This window comes from Diadema antillarum, unplaced genomic scaffold (genome assembly GCF_040938485.1).
Source record: "Diadema antillarum isolate AM-2024a unplaced genomic scaffold, OU_Dant_1.0 seq00001621_RagTag, whole genome shotgun sequence".
NCBI lineage: Eukaryota > Metazoa > Echinodermata > Echinoidea > Diadematoida > Diadematidae > Diadema > Diadema antillarum.
This window is the reverse complement of record NW_027272332.1, coordinates 517500-534466: the sequence shown is the minus strand read 5'-3', so window position 1 is coordinate 534466 and position 16967 is coordinate 517500. Positions and strand designations below refer to the sequence as shown.

General features: G+C 37.7%; 1 protein-coding gene across 1 annotated transcript; it reads left to right on the top strand.

Moving 5' to 3' along the window:
* The first annotated feature begins 2656 nt into the window (after positions 1-2656).
* Positions 2657-16967, top strand: LOC139711178 (organic cation transporter protein-like). Its single transcript, XM_071623093.1, has 12 exons — positions 2657-2806; positions 4936-5080; positions 6392-6507; positions 7974-8077; positions 9163-9317; positions 9953-10121; positions 11194-11332; positions 12367-12458; positions 14546-14754; positions 15121-15229; positions 16113-16322; positions 16823-16967. The coding sequence occupies exons 1-12, from the start codon at positions 2657-2659 to the stop codon at positions 16965-16967; spliced, it is 1743 nt and encodes a 580-aa protein (XP_071479194.1).

The window sequence follows — 16967 nt, the reverse complement described above, 5'->3', positions numbered from 1 at the left end:
AATAATTATATTATCTGACATGAATAATACCTGATTGTCGACAGGAAAAGACTTACACACACATGATATATCTCAGTGGAGTTTGTATTTCCCATTACCAGTTATTTGACATGATTGCTATAATTGAATAGTAAATATAACGTTTGTAAGTCATATCCTATAGGTTCAATAAAGGGTGCATAAAGAAGATCGAAAATATTACAAATTAACGCGAGTGTAGGTATTTTTTTAACATCAGGTCGGTCGGTATTGATGCAGTTGTCAAGGGGAAAAAGATAGCAGCAGATGTTTCCTCTTTTGGTAAAAAATTGTTTCACGTCGTCTTTCATCCACGGCTGATATGACATTTTGATTTATACAAACAATCTCTGTAAAGACCGTTACAAGCTTGAAAATGTAGAGAACGCAGGGATAAGGCTGACAAAAAAGGCAATTTACGAACTATACCGGGTGTCCCAAAAAAAGCGGAACGGTGGATTTTTAGTACCTTGCGGTCTAAAAGTTATATATCTTTTGACATCATTAGAAAGAGCATCTTCAGCAAAAGACTATGATACCAAAATCATCAAATTTGGTTCAGTACTTTTTATTCTACGCCAATTTCTGAAAATGCAGTCATTGCCAAATTTCGCCGGATTTTTGCGACTTATGACATAATAATTTCAGTTTCAGTTCAGTTCAGTTTTTATTTCTGCATTTCAAAATCAATACAAATCAACAAATCAACAAGATACTTACATAGTCATTTACACAGATAATATTCGTAACGTTTGGATCTTACATACATTTTCTTTTTTTTTTTTCAAGAACGAATATCATATATGAAAGGAAGCAATAGGAAATGATAAAAATGAAATGCAGGGGACCATCATCATAAGCTAAGCTTGACGAGGATGATGGCCCCAGGTAAAGAGATACATAAAGAAAATCTTGCCACTCACTGAGTGGGAAGTAATTGTGCGAAGGGCGTGCGGTGCAGTGCGGTGTGCATTGTGTTGGGATGAATCTTGGTTTGTACGTTGAGTGTTATTTTGTGTATCAGTGTGATGAGGTGAATGTTACTTCAGTTATGGCCGTGAACTCATTGTTTAGGGTGTTTGTTGACCAGGTGGTATGAATATTTATGTGTCAGAAGTATACTGGATTATGAGGGTGTTTTTTAGTTCTCGTTTGAAAATGTTCAACGACGTACGTTGTTTTAAATTAGGGGGTAAAGAATTCCAAATATCTGGTCCATTGTGCTTTAATGATTTTTGAGCTAAAATGATTCTGGGGTTTTCGAGATGGTAATCGGACGACTGACGTGTTGGATATGAATGAACGGTGAAATTTGGAGTGAAGAAGCCATCAAAAATTTTTGGAAGACAATTAAATGTATATTTATACATAAAAACAGCAGTTTGAAAGGTGTGAAGATCCTCAATTTTCAATGTTTTTAGTTGACGAAATAGGGGATTGGATGGGGATAAGTAACGGGAATTGGTAATCAAACGTACAGCACGTTTTTGGAGAGTAAAAATTGGATTAATTTTAGTTGAGCCACAGTTTCCCCAAGCGATATTGCAGTATGTGATATGTGGTAAGATCAATGCATTGTATAGAATAGTCAGGGAATTTTGAGAAATGAAGTTTTTCAGTCGATATAAAATTCCTACAGTTCTTGAGACAGACGTGTGGATATCATGAATGTGATCGTTCCAAGTTAAACTCGAGTCAATTGTGATTCCTAAGAATTTAGTAAATCTTACTTCAGTTAAAAATAATCCATCAATATTGATATTATAACTGCTGTTAATGTTAATTATAACTGCTGTTAATTTGAGTGCGACACGCGATCCATACGGTGAATATTGTGTAAGCTCGGTGATCCATGTCAACAAAAGATACAGCTTTCACATTAGGCACGGGCCAGGAAAAAACCGTGTGTGTGTGTGTCTGTGTGTGTCTGTGTGTGTCTGTGTGTGTGCGCTCCCAATATGAAAGCGTTATCTTTTGTTGACATGGATCAACGAGCTTACACAATTCACCGTATGGAACGCGTGTCGCGCCCAAATTATTATCTCATAAGTCACAAAAAATTGAAAATGACTGCATTTACAGAAATTGGCGTAGAATAAAAAGGTCTGAACCAAATTTAATGATTTTGGTATCATGGTCTTCTGCGGAAGATGCTCTTTCTAATAATGTCAAAAAATATATCACTTTTAGAACGCAAGGTACTGAAAATCCACCGTTCCGCTTTTTTTGGGACACCCGGGTATAAAAGTAGCAGTTGTTTGTGGTAGGGGGGGGGGGGGGGCTTCTTCTCTTGGAATCATCGTATTATCAACGGGTAACCCTGTCTGTATTGGAGTCATTTCTTTTCGCAATTACAGCGCCTTATGTAGATTTGGTGATCCGAAAGTGAGGTTTGAAAGTGTATATATATATATATATATATATATGTATACGGAGCAATATAAAATTAAAAAGTGCAAGAGGTGTCCGTTGTCGTGGTTGGGGCTACGAGCTTTTTCTCGTGCTAAAGAAACACGCATTTCAATAACCATGACAATACTATGCAAATCGTATCACTTTTGAGATCGTCTGGACGGACCGCAAATAGTGGTGACGTGAGGAGAGGAGAAATAAAAACAACAATAAAAACAACAACAAGATGAGGTTCGATGACCTTCTAGAGAAAGTGGGGTCATTCGGCCCCTTCCAGCACCGCGTCTGTCTACTGGTCGCCCTCCTGGCCGCCCCCTCAGCTTTCCACTCCATGATCCAAGTCTTTGTCGGGGAACCAACGGATCACTGGTGCAAGGTGAGCTGCTCTGGAAATTCGGGGGCACGTCACAAGACCGACACCCATGAGTCATACAGCCCACGAGTTATACAACTCATGAGTTGTACAGCTCACGAGTCATACAGCCCATGAGTAATACAGTCCACGAGTTATACAGCTCACGAGTAATTTAGCCCATGAGTTTGACACTAAGCATTAGACCGACACATTAAGTCCCGTGTTGTACCTGTCGAGCTCGTGGGCTGTTTTTACTTATTTAGAGCCGAACTCATGGGTTGTATGACTCGTGAGCTGTATGACTCATGGACCTGTTTTCAATGTCGAACTCGTGGGCTGTATGACTTGTGGGTCCCTTGTCTTGTGACCCCGGAAATTCGATTTTGTTGTGGGAGATGCTGCGGTTTTGTTTCTGATTATTTTCTTTTTGTATGTATATGCGAGAACAGATTAAGATATAGAAACATATACAGAGGAAAGACAAATTGAATGATGAGAATAGGCAATGCTCATTTCAGTTTCAGCTTCAGCTAGTTTAATTTCTTTACTTGTACAAATGGAATCACTCAGATAATATCAATTATTGTCACATTATGATATGAAGGGTTTGTTTGCAAAAACCGATAAGTCCATTTTTGAAGATTTTGAAGTACGATCTCTGTCATAAAGTACAAAATAATACCTTTTAAATGATATATTGGTCACTATATATAAAGGTATATTTTTGAAGTTATGGTCAAAAGAAGCAAAAATTTTCTTATTATTCTCTATATTTTTCTTGACCTTGAATCGCAAATATCTCCATTTGGCAAATATGGACTTATCGGTTTTTGCAAACAAACTCTTCATTATGAACAAATGTACTCAAAAGAAATAGATATAACACGTTTCTATCACACGTAACAGGTGGAGGAAACCGTTATCGTTAAGCAATTCAATTGACTGGGATAACGGCCTCTTGGAAATATTTCATGTTTTCTTTTGCGTTTCGTTTTATTTTGTGATGTTTTTATAATTCTCCCTTATTTCTAAACTGGAACCAAAGGAACAAAACAAATACACTTAGATAAACAATCTCAACTTCAGAGCAGTTTCAATATCATTTAGCCGAGGAGTACAACACGAGGGGAATATAATAAGACAGAAACAAAATTAAAGGACAAAGAATTATGGGGATACCTGAATAGGGAAAAGTTGAGAGAAGATAGGCGATGGTATGCAGTATGCAGTGTTTAGGAGTTTGGATCTATATACGACAATAAAATTGTGACCTCCCCCCCCCCCAAAAAAAAAAAAACAACAACAACAACAAACAAACAAACAAACAAAAGAAAACAAAACAAAAACGACACGGGAGGAATATTATGTTCTACAATAAACATATATCATGTGACTGAGAGAAAAATTAAACGTTATCCAAGGAAGATAGAAAGTTATCCGAGGAAACTTCAGGAGAGTAACATGGTTCTGATGTCAGCAAATGTAACAGAAATGGGAAGAAAGAGAAAAAAGTGAGAAAAAAAAAGAGTATCATCGCGATAAATAAATGTCGAAAGGATGACGGTAAACTTCAGTTAGTGCCTTATTTGATTTGTTTGTTGGTTTGTCTTTTGAGGGAGTGTGTGTTCTGGAATAGTGGAAAGTTTAGACGACCTTGACAGAATGTTTTCCAAATGCATGAATCCGTCATGGGTTAAAAATCATTGTCAAATATGCGTTGTATTGTTCGAGAAGAATTTATAAAAAAAAAAATGTGATGACTGCAGATGGGAATTGGTTCATTTGAAAGTCTTTAGTTTAGGTAAAAAGCTTTTATTCAGAAAGATAGTAGTCATTTGAGCATTGTCAATCCTCGCCATCCCAAATATCTATTGTATGATGTACTACATTGTCCTTGAGTACAGATATTGAAATATATCTAATAGTATTCTTCGAAAACTCTTTAACCAGAAATTCAAGTCTTATATGTGATTGTCGTTGACCATGTTTAAGACGATACTTTAACATATAGGCCCTATACACCAACTGCACACTATTTGAAAAAAAAAATCAACTCTGACAAAAAGAACAAATGAATAAACATAGTCGACTAGTTTTCTGCAGGATTACTGTATTTATGGAGTTGCTGAATGTTAATTTCCTGAATTAAGGTTTCATACTGGGAGGACGAGAACTGTAGGGATTGGAACCTGACCGACTCGGCCTGCGAACAGGCGAAGAAAGACAGCAGCATCCCCGTCACTTATGAGGACGGCGAGGCAGTTTACGACGAGTGCAGCATGTACAACGTTACAGGTGATTCATATTTTCTTTTTAAAGTTTTTAGGATTTTTCATAATCATCTTCGAAGCGAAAGCATCATTTGAATTTCAGCAAGTTATGTGCCAAGGAGTGCCGAGAGGAGTAAAAACACAAATAACCAAACATTGATCAAGAAAATACAGCACTTTATTTAACAATAGCTAATAGATATCAGGCAGTGTCCAGTACAAGCAAGAGAATACGCATTTCAAACAAACATTGAAACAATGCATCAAGATTTGCTATGTGGATAGGATAACAATGTATGCTAATAGTTCAGTAGAATCTACACAATGGAAAACACAAGGGGTAAATCTATTAATTAACCTTTGAGAATGTTTATGGGCAATGAGTCATCCTTCTGAATTTTTATTAACCCCAATTGACCTAAAAATCCCAAGCGTAATAGCTACGCAAACTGTGATATCAAGATAGCGGGTGCTTGCACGTAGAAAGGTCTTTCCAGCAAACAGCTGGGGAGTGAGCCCCGACATGTGCTCATGTGATCACGTGATCACGTGATCGTACATGATTTATGTGCTCACACGATCATGCACGAGAAAGCTGCAACGACGGTAAATGTTTGTTTGGTACAGTTTTGCAGATGTAAGATCAAACACATAAAAAACGACGACGTGTAGTGGAATAACTAATTGCCCTCATTGTCATTTCCAATGACACTTGTAAGTCATGTTTCATTTCTCATAATCATGGTGAGTTAGAGCTGGCTATGTCGATGGATCATGAATACTATGCATGGCATGAAATTTTGGGGTCATCCCACTAGACTGACACCCATGAGTCATACAGCCCACGAGTTCGACATTGAAAACAGGTCCATGAGTCATACAGCTCACGAGTCATACAGCCCACGAGTTCGACACTAGACAAATAAAGCCCATGAGTTCGACACCAGGTAAAGACAGCCCCCGAGTTCGACAGATACAACAGGGGGCTTAATGTGTCGGTCTCGTGGGCCTTGTTAGCTTAGTGTCGAACTAATGGGCTGCATGACTTGTGAACTGAATGACTCATGGGCTGTATGACTCATGGGTGTTGGTCTCGTGACGTGCATCTGAAATTTTGGGTGTACCACTTTGCTCTTTGTTTCAAATTCCATGGCTACCCCTGATGATGATAGATTATAAACATATCACTGATCAAAATATAGGCATACATTTACAAATTTGAATTAAGCATGTCATGTTAACATAAATGCCTTTCTGTAGTTACTATCATAGGACACCCTCGTCAAGGTTTCCTCGTGTTTATCATGTAACGTAATTCCTTCTGTTTTACTGTCAGGTGACCAGTTCTATCCGTCTTACGATGGCTCTCAAAACGGAACGAAGAGCCCACTCCCATGCCTGGATGGATGGCTGCACGACACGAGTGAAATCAAGTCATCGATCGTGATGGATGTAAAGTGTAAAATTAGCTATGATCACTGAGATTTTTGTTTGCGGATGGTCACAAACACATGCACTCCCTTTTTCTTCATCTCTCACTGCCAAAGTTTAGGACCAAATTTAATTATCTAGAATATAATTGGGTATATAACCCTATGTTAAATAACATCTACTTAATGAATATGACTTTCGTGGTGTCATAGAAAACAAAATCTAGCTTATGCCTCAATTGAATGTAGTGAATTTAGCCACAATAGGCCTAGGCGCCTACTTGGTGCGGAAGCCCTTTATGATACCTGCCAATTTCCACTTAATCCTCATAATTCACTATTGTTTTGAAGTTTCATAAAGTTGTTATACTTTCTTTCTTTCTATATTTTTCGGTTCAACAAAATGTGACATTTGATGATTTTGGTAAAAGTTAGTGGTAAACGTTGCGGTTTGCTCCGTGTTAGTCAAGTAATAACATTTCGTCATGAACTAAAATTTAGATTTAGAAATGTCATAAAGACAACATTTGAGTGTGACAATGACAAACGACAGAGGGAGAGAGGGAGAGAGAGAAAGAGAGTGCGATGCCATAAAATAGTTTAAATGAGGGTATCAGATTTTCTTGTTCATGTTGACCTCAATAAAACCTGTTGTAATGATGACTTTGTAAAGTATACTATATACATACAAGCAAGGTCTTGAGATCAAAAGAGTAAAGTTTAGAGAAGTCGTGCTTGTCATCTTTACACCCTCATCCCGCGTGGGGAATTACACTTTACCATAAATAAGATATATATGATATGTGATATATATATATATATATAATATACATATAATATACATGTAATTATTATCTATATACATAATATACAACTCTGCATCCAGCTTTAGGGAGACACAGTATGGAAATGTGTATTAAAAATTGCCAGCATAAAAGCATGGATTGAATTGGATAAAATATAGTTGAAAACGTTAATGAGATATTTAGATAATAAGCATGCAGTGTCCCCCTAAAGCTGTATTCAAAGTTATATTCATAGAGGCCTCGATATTAGTGGTGCCGGGGCACCAAATTTATCTTTAGGCGGAGCTATTGGGCAACTAAGATTCAAAATGGATTTTTACTTTTTCTTTTATTTCGGGTCACTAAATATCTTTGTCGGGCTACCAATGTTTCATATTTAAATATTTCCCGAACTGGCCACCAGACGAAAGAGAAGTGAGTGTGGAACCCTGTTTTCATTAACTGACGTTAGCTTAACTTAGTTGCAGATTTCAAAGCTGAGTACAAATAATCAAAAATATTACTGTTGTTTACAGTCAAGAAATGAAGAAGTTGACAATGAGTTGAAATCGAACTATACGTCTTACCTGTAATGTCGAGGTCTAAGAATGCTTTGACAGTTAAAAGGTTTTGTGTAGTAGCAATTGCCTAGTGTTTGGAAATGTTTATCTCTCATACAAGCTTACATCAATCTCGATTGCAGTGGGATCTTGTTTGTGATAAGAGGAACTACCCTGACTACGCCCAGTCTGTCTTGTACGGCGGCTACTTGTTTGGATCAATGTTCTTCGGATATCTTGCAGATAGGTATGCAGCTTAGATCACTTGAATGTAAAAAAATTGCTACTAGTGGCACTGATGTAGTACAAGATACAATTATGAACCCCCAATGTATGAGTAAACAATATTGCTCAGTTAACTTCAGGACACTTTTTTTTTTTCAATTCAGTTATATTTCATTTCCGTCAAACAAAATGTAAGACATTATCAGGGCCGGCGCTACGTTTTTCAAAATGAGGGGACCGACTTATTTGGAACAGGGACGTCGATTTGTTGTCAGGATAGATAAAGTGGACGTTTTGCTGCCACTTCTCTACCAAAATCGCCTGACAAGCAAAAAACAAACACAAAAACAAACACAAAAAACATAACAAAACAAAACAGCAAAGCGAAACAAATAAAAAAAAAACACACACACACAAAGTCAAGACCCAATATTTCCTGAATAAAAAAGTGAGGGCCCAAAAAAGTCCGACCCTATATTTTCTGCACAAAAAAAAAACACGCCACCCCCCCCCCCCCCATGGCGTGGCCCTGTATTATAGAAAGTATACATTTCTCAATTCAAATTGCTGAACAATTTGAAAGCGGTACAAGTGTTGATAAGTATCAGATACAGAGTGTATGTACGGATAATCGTATTACGAGAAAACAGAGCAGACTTTGCAATGGCAACAAAGTAAAAATATTTCAACAAACAGGATGGGACATTTACGGAATTACCATTCAAGTGGGACCTTCCGGGCTAAGGAAGTTGCGTTTATTTGTTTTTGCGCCCTAAGAATACATGTCAATGAAATATAGCATGGCTCAAATAAACTGAAATATATTTCAAACGGACAATTCCTGGTCAGTTAAAAGCTACACTGAAAAGAATGAGGAAATTTACAAGCACAACAGTGAAAATTTGATCAAAATCGAGTGAAAATAGAGTAGCATGAACGTGGATTTATGCATCTATGAATTACAATATATTTATCCTAATGTTTTTAAAGTAGAAGAATTGAAATGTTTTTTCGTTTTCTTTTTAGACATGACTAATGGAAATTTAAGGGTGATAAATATACGTAGTGTGTGAAAAAAATATGTTTACCAATTAATTTTGAATACAGAATTGGGCGCCGTCCGTCGCTGTTCATGGCTATCTTTATCCAGGCAACTTTTGGAGTACTCGTTGCCTTTTCTCCAAATTATTGGGCCTACTTGGTCTTCAAATTCATCCAAGCGGCTGGAAACAGGGCTGTGCTACTGATTGGCTTCATCATAGGTATGCACAAATGTAGTAAAAGTTTGATACGACGATGCTACCACACTTACGGGAATCGCTCCAAGTGAATGTTCATTAGATAGCAAACACAAAAAACTGTGAGCTCCCCCCCCCCCCCCATCTCACTTGGTGGGTTTATCCACAGCCAATCTGTGAAGATAGCGCATTGCTTTATGTTTTCTAGCTTTTCTTTCAAGAAAAGTTAATATCTCTCTCAATTCTAAAATGTATCAAGTCCAATCATATTTCCCTTGTTCCTGTCAACTCCGTTCCAAACAATTTTCAAATCATTACTTACAGTTGAAAAGGCAGAATGAAGAAAAATTTACGTGATACAAAATACATCTCCAGTTCCACTTCTGAACATAAACGTCTACCGTTTGGATAAACTGTGAAGAAGAAAACATATTTTCTAGAGAAACGCCGATCAAAGCATCCACTACTGTTATGAAAAGCTAATGGATGAACAGGCATTCTATAATGTTTCTGAGTACCATTCTAACCCTCATTCTTTACCTTTTTAATAGCAACATTATTAGATACACCCTATAAACAAAGTTTGTGTTGAAGAGAGAATGAATTCAAGTGAAACGTTGTTGCGGATTGTTGTTTGTTTGTTTCTTTTCCCTTCAAAGTTGTAGAATTTGTAGGACCAAAATGGCGGACGGTGACCGGAATTTCCATTCGAATTTTCTACGCTTTCGGGTTCATGATTCTTGCTCTCCTGGCCTTTTTTGTGCGGTATTGGAAAACACTGCAGATTGTCGTCTCGGCACCTCTCTACACATTCTTTATATTCGTCCCGTAAGTCGAAGATATTCAAGGCATTATTTACCATTTGCAGATGAAACAAAAACCCAGGTTAAGTACTTCAAAATAGTTCTAATATGTGAGTCAGGGATAAAAACAACCAATGTAAAAAAAAATGCTAATCAGTATAATCAATGTTGAGTATTGCTAAATATACGAAATGTGAACAGTAGTTATAACAACTTTTATTATCTTTATTTATGCTTCAAAAATAAAAATAGTTCTAAAATGTGAGTTAAGGATAGAAACAACTATTAAGTGTAAAAGTGTTAATCAGTATAATCAATGTGAAGTGTTGTTAAATAATGTTAATGTGAACAGTATAGTTACAATAAAATTGTTTCTAGAACAAACTGTCTACAGTTATGGTTTATTGAGAAAAATAGTGATATCTCCTCCTTTCATATTTTCGGGTTTATTGCGATTTTTTATATAGTAGGATGTTTTTGTTATACAACTGACCTACACATATGCATCAAATGTGATAACTCGACATTTTAAATCCCAAAATCACATCAAATCACTGTTCCCAATGGTAAACAATACCTTTAATCCGAATATGGCAAAGCCATTATGAATCATTGTGAATGCACCACAGATGGAAATGATGGTAATGAAAAGTAGAAACTGTTGTCATGAATAATAATTGAATTAATAATAATCATTGATCATCATTTCTTTGCATGATATTCGAAAGACCCATTTTTGTAGGATTTTTTTTTCATTTTGTATTTAAACCACCTAATGCACTAATATAAAAAAAAAGAAATGCTGTATTCCTTAGGTGAAGTAATACAAGACGATTTGGTTATCCAATTAAAGAAATTGTAAAATCCTTACCTCCATATATTCTTCTGTTTCTACAGAATGTCTGCATCTTATAGTCATATTATCTAATTCAGTCGATATCCTATACCTATACTCGTGTACCCATGCTTGCATGTATGTTTGTGTGTGTGTGTGTGTGCGTATTTATCATTATATCTATCTATATCTCTACCTATATCTTCTATCAAGACCTACATTACATGTCTTTGATGCATATTTGGAACGTTCTTTGCTGTAGATTCATCCCTGAATCAGCAAGATGGCTCGTTTCACAGGGAAAGTCAAAAAAGGCGGAAGAGGTTATTCAGCACGTGGCCAAAATAAACAGGACCAAACTACCAGATCCGGTGTTCACCGAAGCGGAGTTGAAGGAACAAGTAATGATGTGGCACAATGGTTGCTATAGTAACCAGAACATGGTAGATTTCCTAGCCGCCTCATACTACCGCAGTATGTCGCACCACTATTGAATACTTCCTACTTTTCTTCATCCTTTTTATATACCTCTTCTCTATTCGTTCTTTTTTCTTCCCCTCCACCTTATTTAGAGTGCTTTGTTGTATCGCTGATAAACACGATTACTTAGATGACTTGGGGTAGGCCTATTAGCAATGAGTGCAAAAAAAAAAACAATCATTCATATGTAATTTGTGTATTTTTATGGAACAATGATTTATCTAATTCCATATATACTGTTTGGTTTTTTGTTTGAGATAAATTGAACTGAATTGAACTGAGTGCACATCTGAGTGTGAGTTCCAGAACGCAGTGTGGATTTACACGTGAAAAACAAAACGAGAGAAGAAAAAACGACCTGTTCTCGGGCTTTACCCAAGTCTTAGTCCATCAGTCAGTGAAGGGGTATTTCTAACGTCTGTTTGTGTAGAACTTCCCAGAGTATAGGTCTTCCACAGAGCTTGAGCTTCTCTAGCAAGCCAGAGTGCATCAACCTAAAATATCAATCGAATCCCGCTATGGAGAAGTTTTGAGAACCGGCGAAATATGTCGGCATGCTATTAATAATTCTTACATGATAATTGTGCCATGATCAGAGTTCTGCTCGACTGCTTTAACAGGAGGACCTTCCTTACGAGAAATAATTTTAGAGTATGCCTTTTTTCATATAAAAAGTATCATACACTTTAAGAAAAAGCAACAACAACATAGAAATATGACGAAAGGGTGATAATCTTCATCATCGAACAAATGAAGTTTTACTTTTACGTGAGAATTTGTAAAGTTAAGGGAATTAAAATGAACACATGGTATGGGGATCGATTACAGTACCTACGCAAACTCGGACAAAAAAAAAACCACACAAACAAACAAAAACAGAAAAGAAACCAAGCTAGTGTGAAGTGCATTGGTCATCTGACCAATCGTTGTTCTTGTTGTTGTTATTGTTGTTCAGGAGGCCACAAGGTCAGACTCCAAACCGTCGGTCCTAGACTTGTTCCGGACACCGATCCTGCGCCGCCGGACGATCAACTTCGTCTACAACTGGTCAGTTTGTCATCGCTGACCTCGGTCAATGCATTGAATAACTGCATGAGATAAGAAATGCATTCATCTATTAATTGTCAACATACAGTCAAGCCTGCCTTGGCGGCAACCTGTCTATAGCGGCCACTGAAAAAAAATCCCCCGAGAGAAAAGCAGTGTTAAAGACTCTGTGTATAGCGGCCACCTGTCTAACACATACGTATACAGACGTACATTTACATTACATGTACGTGTAAGGATACAACGATGACACGTGTACATGTAAGCAATGCACACAAAGTTGGATTACCTGTCTATAGCGGCCACCTGTCTATAACGGCCATTTTCCCGTCTCCCTTGGGTGGCCGCTATAGACAGGTGTGACTGTAATGGACTATTAGTGGTAGTGTAAACAATAATTATGTAAAATAGAATGTTAATAATGATAACAACTTGAACCATGATTACTCTCTTTTAATATTTTTTTTTGCCTCCAAGCTTGTCTCTAAAATCCGTAATTATTACAAAGTTTGGCTTTCACTTTTGCCATCTACTACGACGCTGTTCAAAGTAATTAAATTTTTGCATCACGTTCTTTTTTTTTCACTGTATCTGATTGACAAATTACCCTACATCGACGTATGAAATAAGCATCGAATGAATCACTGATAATCCTTCCGTGCTTATTCGCATCGTTGATGTTGTTTATATCTTTCATAGTTATCAAAAGGAAAGTTACTTAAACTTTTTTGTTGATTTCAGAATATGTAAATTATCTGTGTAAAAAGACAAGTTCAGCGTCATATAGGAGCTACGTGTGAATTAAGTGAATGCAGCAATATTAGAAGACCATGTCAGTGAAAATTTACGGAAAATTGGACAATCCGTTCAAAAGTTATAATTTTTTTAAGTTCCTGCGCAGTCATTAGCTGCTGGATGAGAAGACTTCTGCAGTTTTTGATGTCACATGCAACGATATAAAAGACAATTTCATAAAATATTCTTTTTCTTTTTGATAAAGCACACATATCCTTGACTTGTTATTGACGTATATTAAATGATATATTATTCCTCCTGCCTTCTGAAAGAGGCAGGTCAAGTGCTCATTTATTATGCGAGCAAAGTTTAAATATGTTAAATTTTCTTCATAAGATTATTTTCTTTACATCGTTCGGTTACAGCTCGTTATTCCGAAGGTTCGTTATTCCGAAGGCTCTTTATTCCTAAGATTCGTTATTCCGAAGGTTCATTGTTCCGAATTTTATTTTCGGATTAAACGATCTTCGGAATAACGAACCTTCGGAATAACGCCACAAATTTTCGGATTAACGAACCCTTTTTCATTTTCGGATTAACGAACCTCTAGGTATAAGGAATTTGCGTGTTTCGGATTAACGACCCTTCGGAACAACGAACCTTCGGAATAGCGAACCTTCGGAATAACGAACAGCACCCCGTTCTACACATGTGACTGTGTGACATCACAAGCTGTAGTAGTCTTTTCATCCAGCGATAGCAGCACTAGGCTGAGACTTCAAAAATGCATAACTTTAGACAGAAAGGTCTGATGTTTCTCAAACTTTCACTAATGTGTTCTATCAATATTACTGCACTCACTCAATCCATATTAAGGTGAACTTGTCCTTTAATGCCGAGGAGACGAATATGTTCATCCACTTGATGACGAGTTGTTGTTTGTTGCCACTAAAGTGCACCGTGGAAGGTGCTTGACGTCTATTGTTCACCTTACCTCAGATTCTGAATAAAAATATAAACAATAAATGTCGATACCATCCAATGTAGGCCTATCAGCGTTGATGTAAACGGGCAAGGTATGCTAGAACCACCATGTCCTGTTTGTGTGGTAGTGACACAAAGCATACAAATCGACGATGCGACAATGTCAATATGATAACACGGAGGAGCCAAGATATTAAAAAGCAATCAATGTTAGTGAGATAACCCATGTGATAAACAATTTTATCAATTCACAGCCATGTGGCTGTGCAGGTCTGAGAAATTTAATGCACACGATGGGAATCGTGAATAAGTAACGAATCTTGTCTTGAGTGATAATCGAGAAATAATTCTCACACGTTGCGAAACAGGATGGTGGTTACTATGGTGTACTACGGATTGACGTACGGCAGCAGTGACCTGGGTGTGAATGCTTACATCAGCTTCTTTGTTTCTGGCGCCGCGGAAATTCCCGGCTACGTGTTGGCCATCATCGCTATCCAGATCTTCGGCCGGCGACCCAGCCTAGCTTCCTTCGTCCTCATCGGCGGCATAGCGTGTCTCGTCAACATCTTCATACGTACGTAAAATGGGCCCTCACGCAGCTTGCACACGTGTAAGCTTGTTCGTTTGTTGCTTTTTTATTGCTTATTTTTGTAGTTGATTTGCTTTACGTTCAGATTTCTTGCAGGTTTATTCAGTTGTGCTAGGGCAGTTTTTTAGTACAGTAGGTTTACCCATTTTTGTCAAATTAGGCACTGTTTTGTTGTTATCTCACGCTAATCATTTGCAGTAATTTTGAGACAAAGTTCGCTCAGCCTAACTTTTACCTACATGATCTTAATTCTTCCTATTTTCCCTTTTCCTCCTCCTCCTCCTCCTCCTCATCGTCATCATCATCATCATCATCATTTTGTTTTCATCATTCTTGTTCATCGTTTTCCAGCACGTGGAATATGGAACGTAGTTGTTGTAATGATTGGAAAGTGCGCCGTGTCAGGGGCTGTTGGAATCGTTTACGTCTACTCTGCAGAATGCTTCCCAACTCCTGTGAGGTAAGACAATGTGATTGCTTTGATCGATTTCGCGTTGTACTAATCTTCTTTAACTTTCCATTTGTACCCTTAGTTAATTCTGTCTGATAGGCCTACCGACTTATAACTCAATCTCGTTAAAAAAAGTATAAATCTATTGTTCACAGGGGGTACAAATGCATCCAATAGATTCGAGTAGACTTACAATCTGATGAAACCACAATTTAAGTGTAGTGCCATTTTTCGCGCTCCAGCTACAAACCTACGACTTTTTAAGCAAACTGAACCAAAACGAAAAAGCGTGACGGAATATACAAACGAAACAAAACCAAAACTAACACGGTACCTCATATAACTTTTGATTCCCTGTGGTTATTCTTCGATGGGAGCACTGTGGTGTAAGGCTCGTCACCCCTCAAAAAGAACATACCGACTTCCAATCTTGCTTGGTGCTCGTATTCGAGGACAAGCTGTACCATCCATGACGTCATTCCATATCCAAGTTTGGTTCCTCCTACTCCTTTTTAAACCCAAATGTCTCATGATACTGGAGTAATAAGGACGGCATAGGCCTACCCTTTTGGGAGGACAAGCGGTCACTGAAGATGTTGTCAACGGTGACGCGACATTTGCTCCTGCTACAATTGCTCTGGTCTTCTTTTCTCCGAGGACTTAGGTTTCGAGTTAGGGTTGTGATAGGTTTTAGGTTTAACTTGATGTGAGGATTAAGATTAGGATTAGGGTTATGTTTGTGGGTAGACTCTGTGTTTGGCTTAGTGTACAGATATTTCATGGGAGCAGTGTTGTCACAGGAGCAAATGTCATATGGAACCATTGCCAAAACAAGACGTTCATCACCATTCGGTTATTCGGTTACAACTTGTTTCATCTTCTTTCGCAATAGGAGCGTTGGAATGGGCCTATGTTCCATGATGGCTCGCGTGGGGGCGATCATGTCCCCTCTGATCCTAATCCTAGGGGATTACTACACACCCGCCCCTCAAATTGTCTTCGGTGTCTCCACTGTCTTAGCGGGCTTCCTGTCCTTGCTTTTACCCGAGACCAAGGGCAAGGAACTACCGGAGACCATCGAGGAGGGCGAGCTATTCGGAACGTAAGTCACTGACAACCATTCATTGAAGAAATGTTATGCAAAGGTTTAACCGTCAAGTTAAAGCAGAGAGAAATCCTGTTGCGGAAATGATCACCTTGTTGCCTTTAAATCGGCAAATTTAAACCTCACTGCACGAATCATATTGGGAAAACAGTAGATGTAACTGAATATACATGTATTCAACAAAAAATGCCGCAATATCAGTAAATGATTTAGAAAAATTGTTAAGTTTGGGAGAGAGAGAGAAAAAAACCAATAACACCTTAATCTCCGAGCATGTGTTGCCAATTTAAATCTGAATCATTGCCAAATCTAGGAATTACTATCCATTTAAAAAATCCGCAACTCGAACAAACAACAATAACAATCTTAGATGATGATAAAGACGGGTTGTGTTGTTCTTGAGTAACGTATTGTCTCGCTGCTGTATTACTAGTCCTTTAATAGCGTATTGATCCCATTACAAACATCAATTCCTTGTTATTTTGTGTCGTTTCAAGGAGGGAATATGATGAGAAGGTAAGGCCTACGGCTTTCCAGTCACGTGACAGAAAGGACACGGAAGTGATTGAGATACCAATGGAAGAATACCACAACGGAATCGACAACGAAGCCTTTCAGAACGATCCGCCGAGTCGTGCGTAA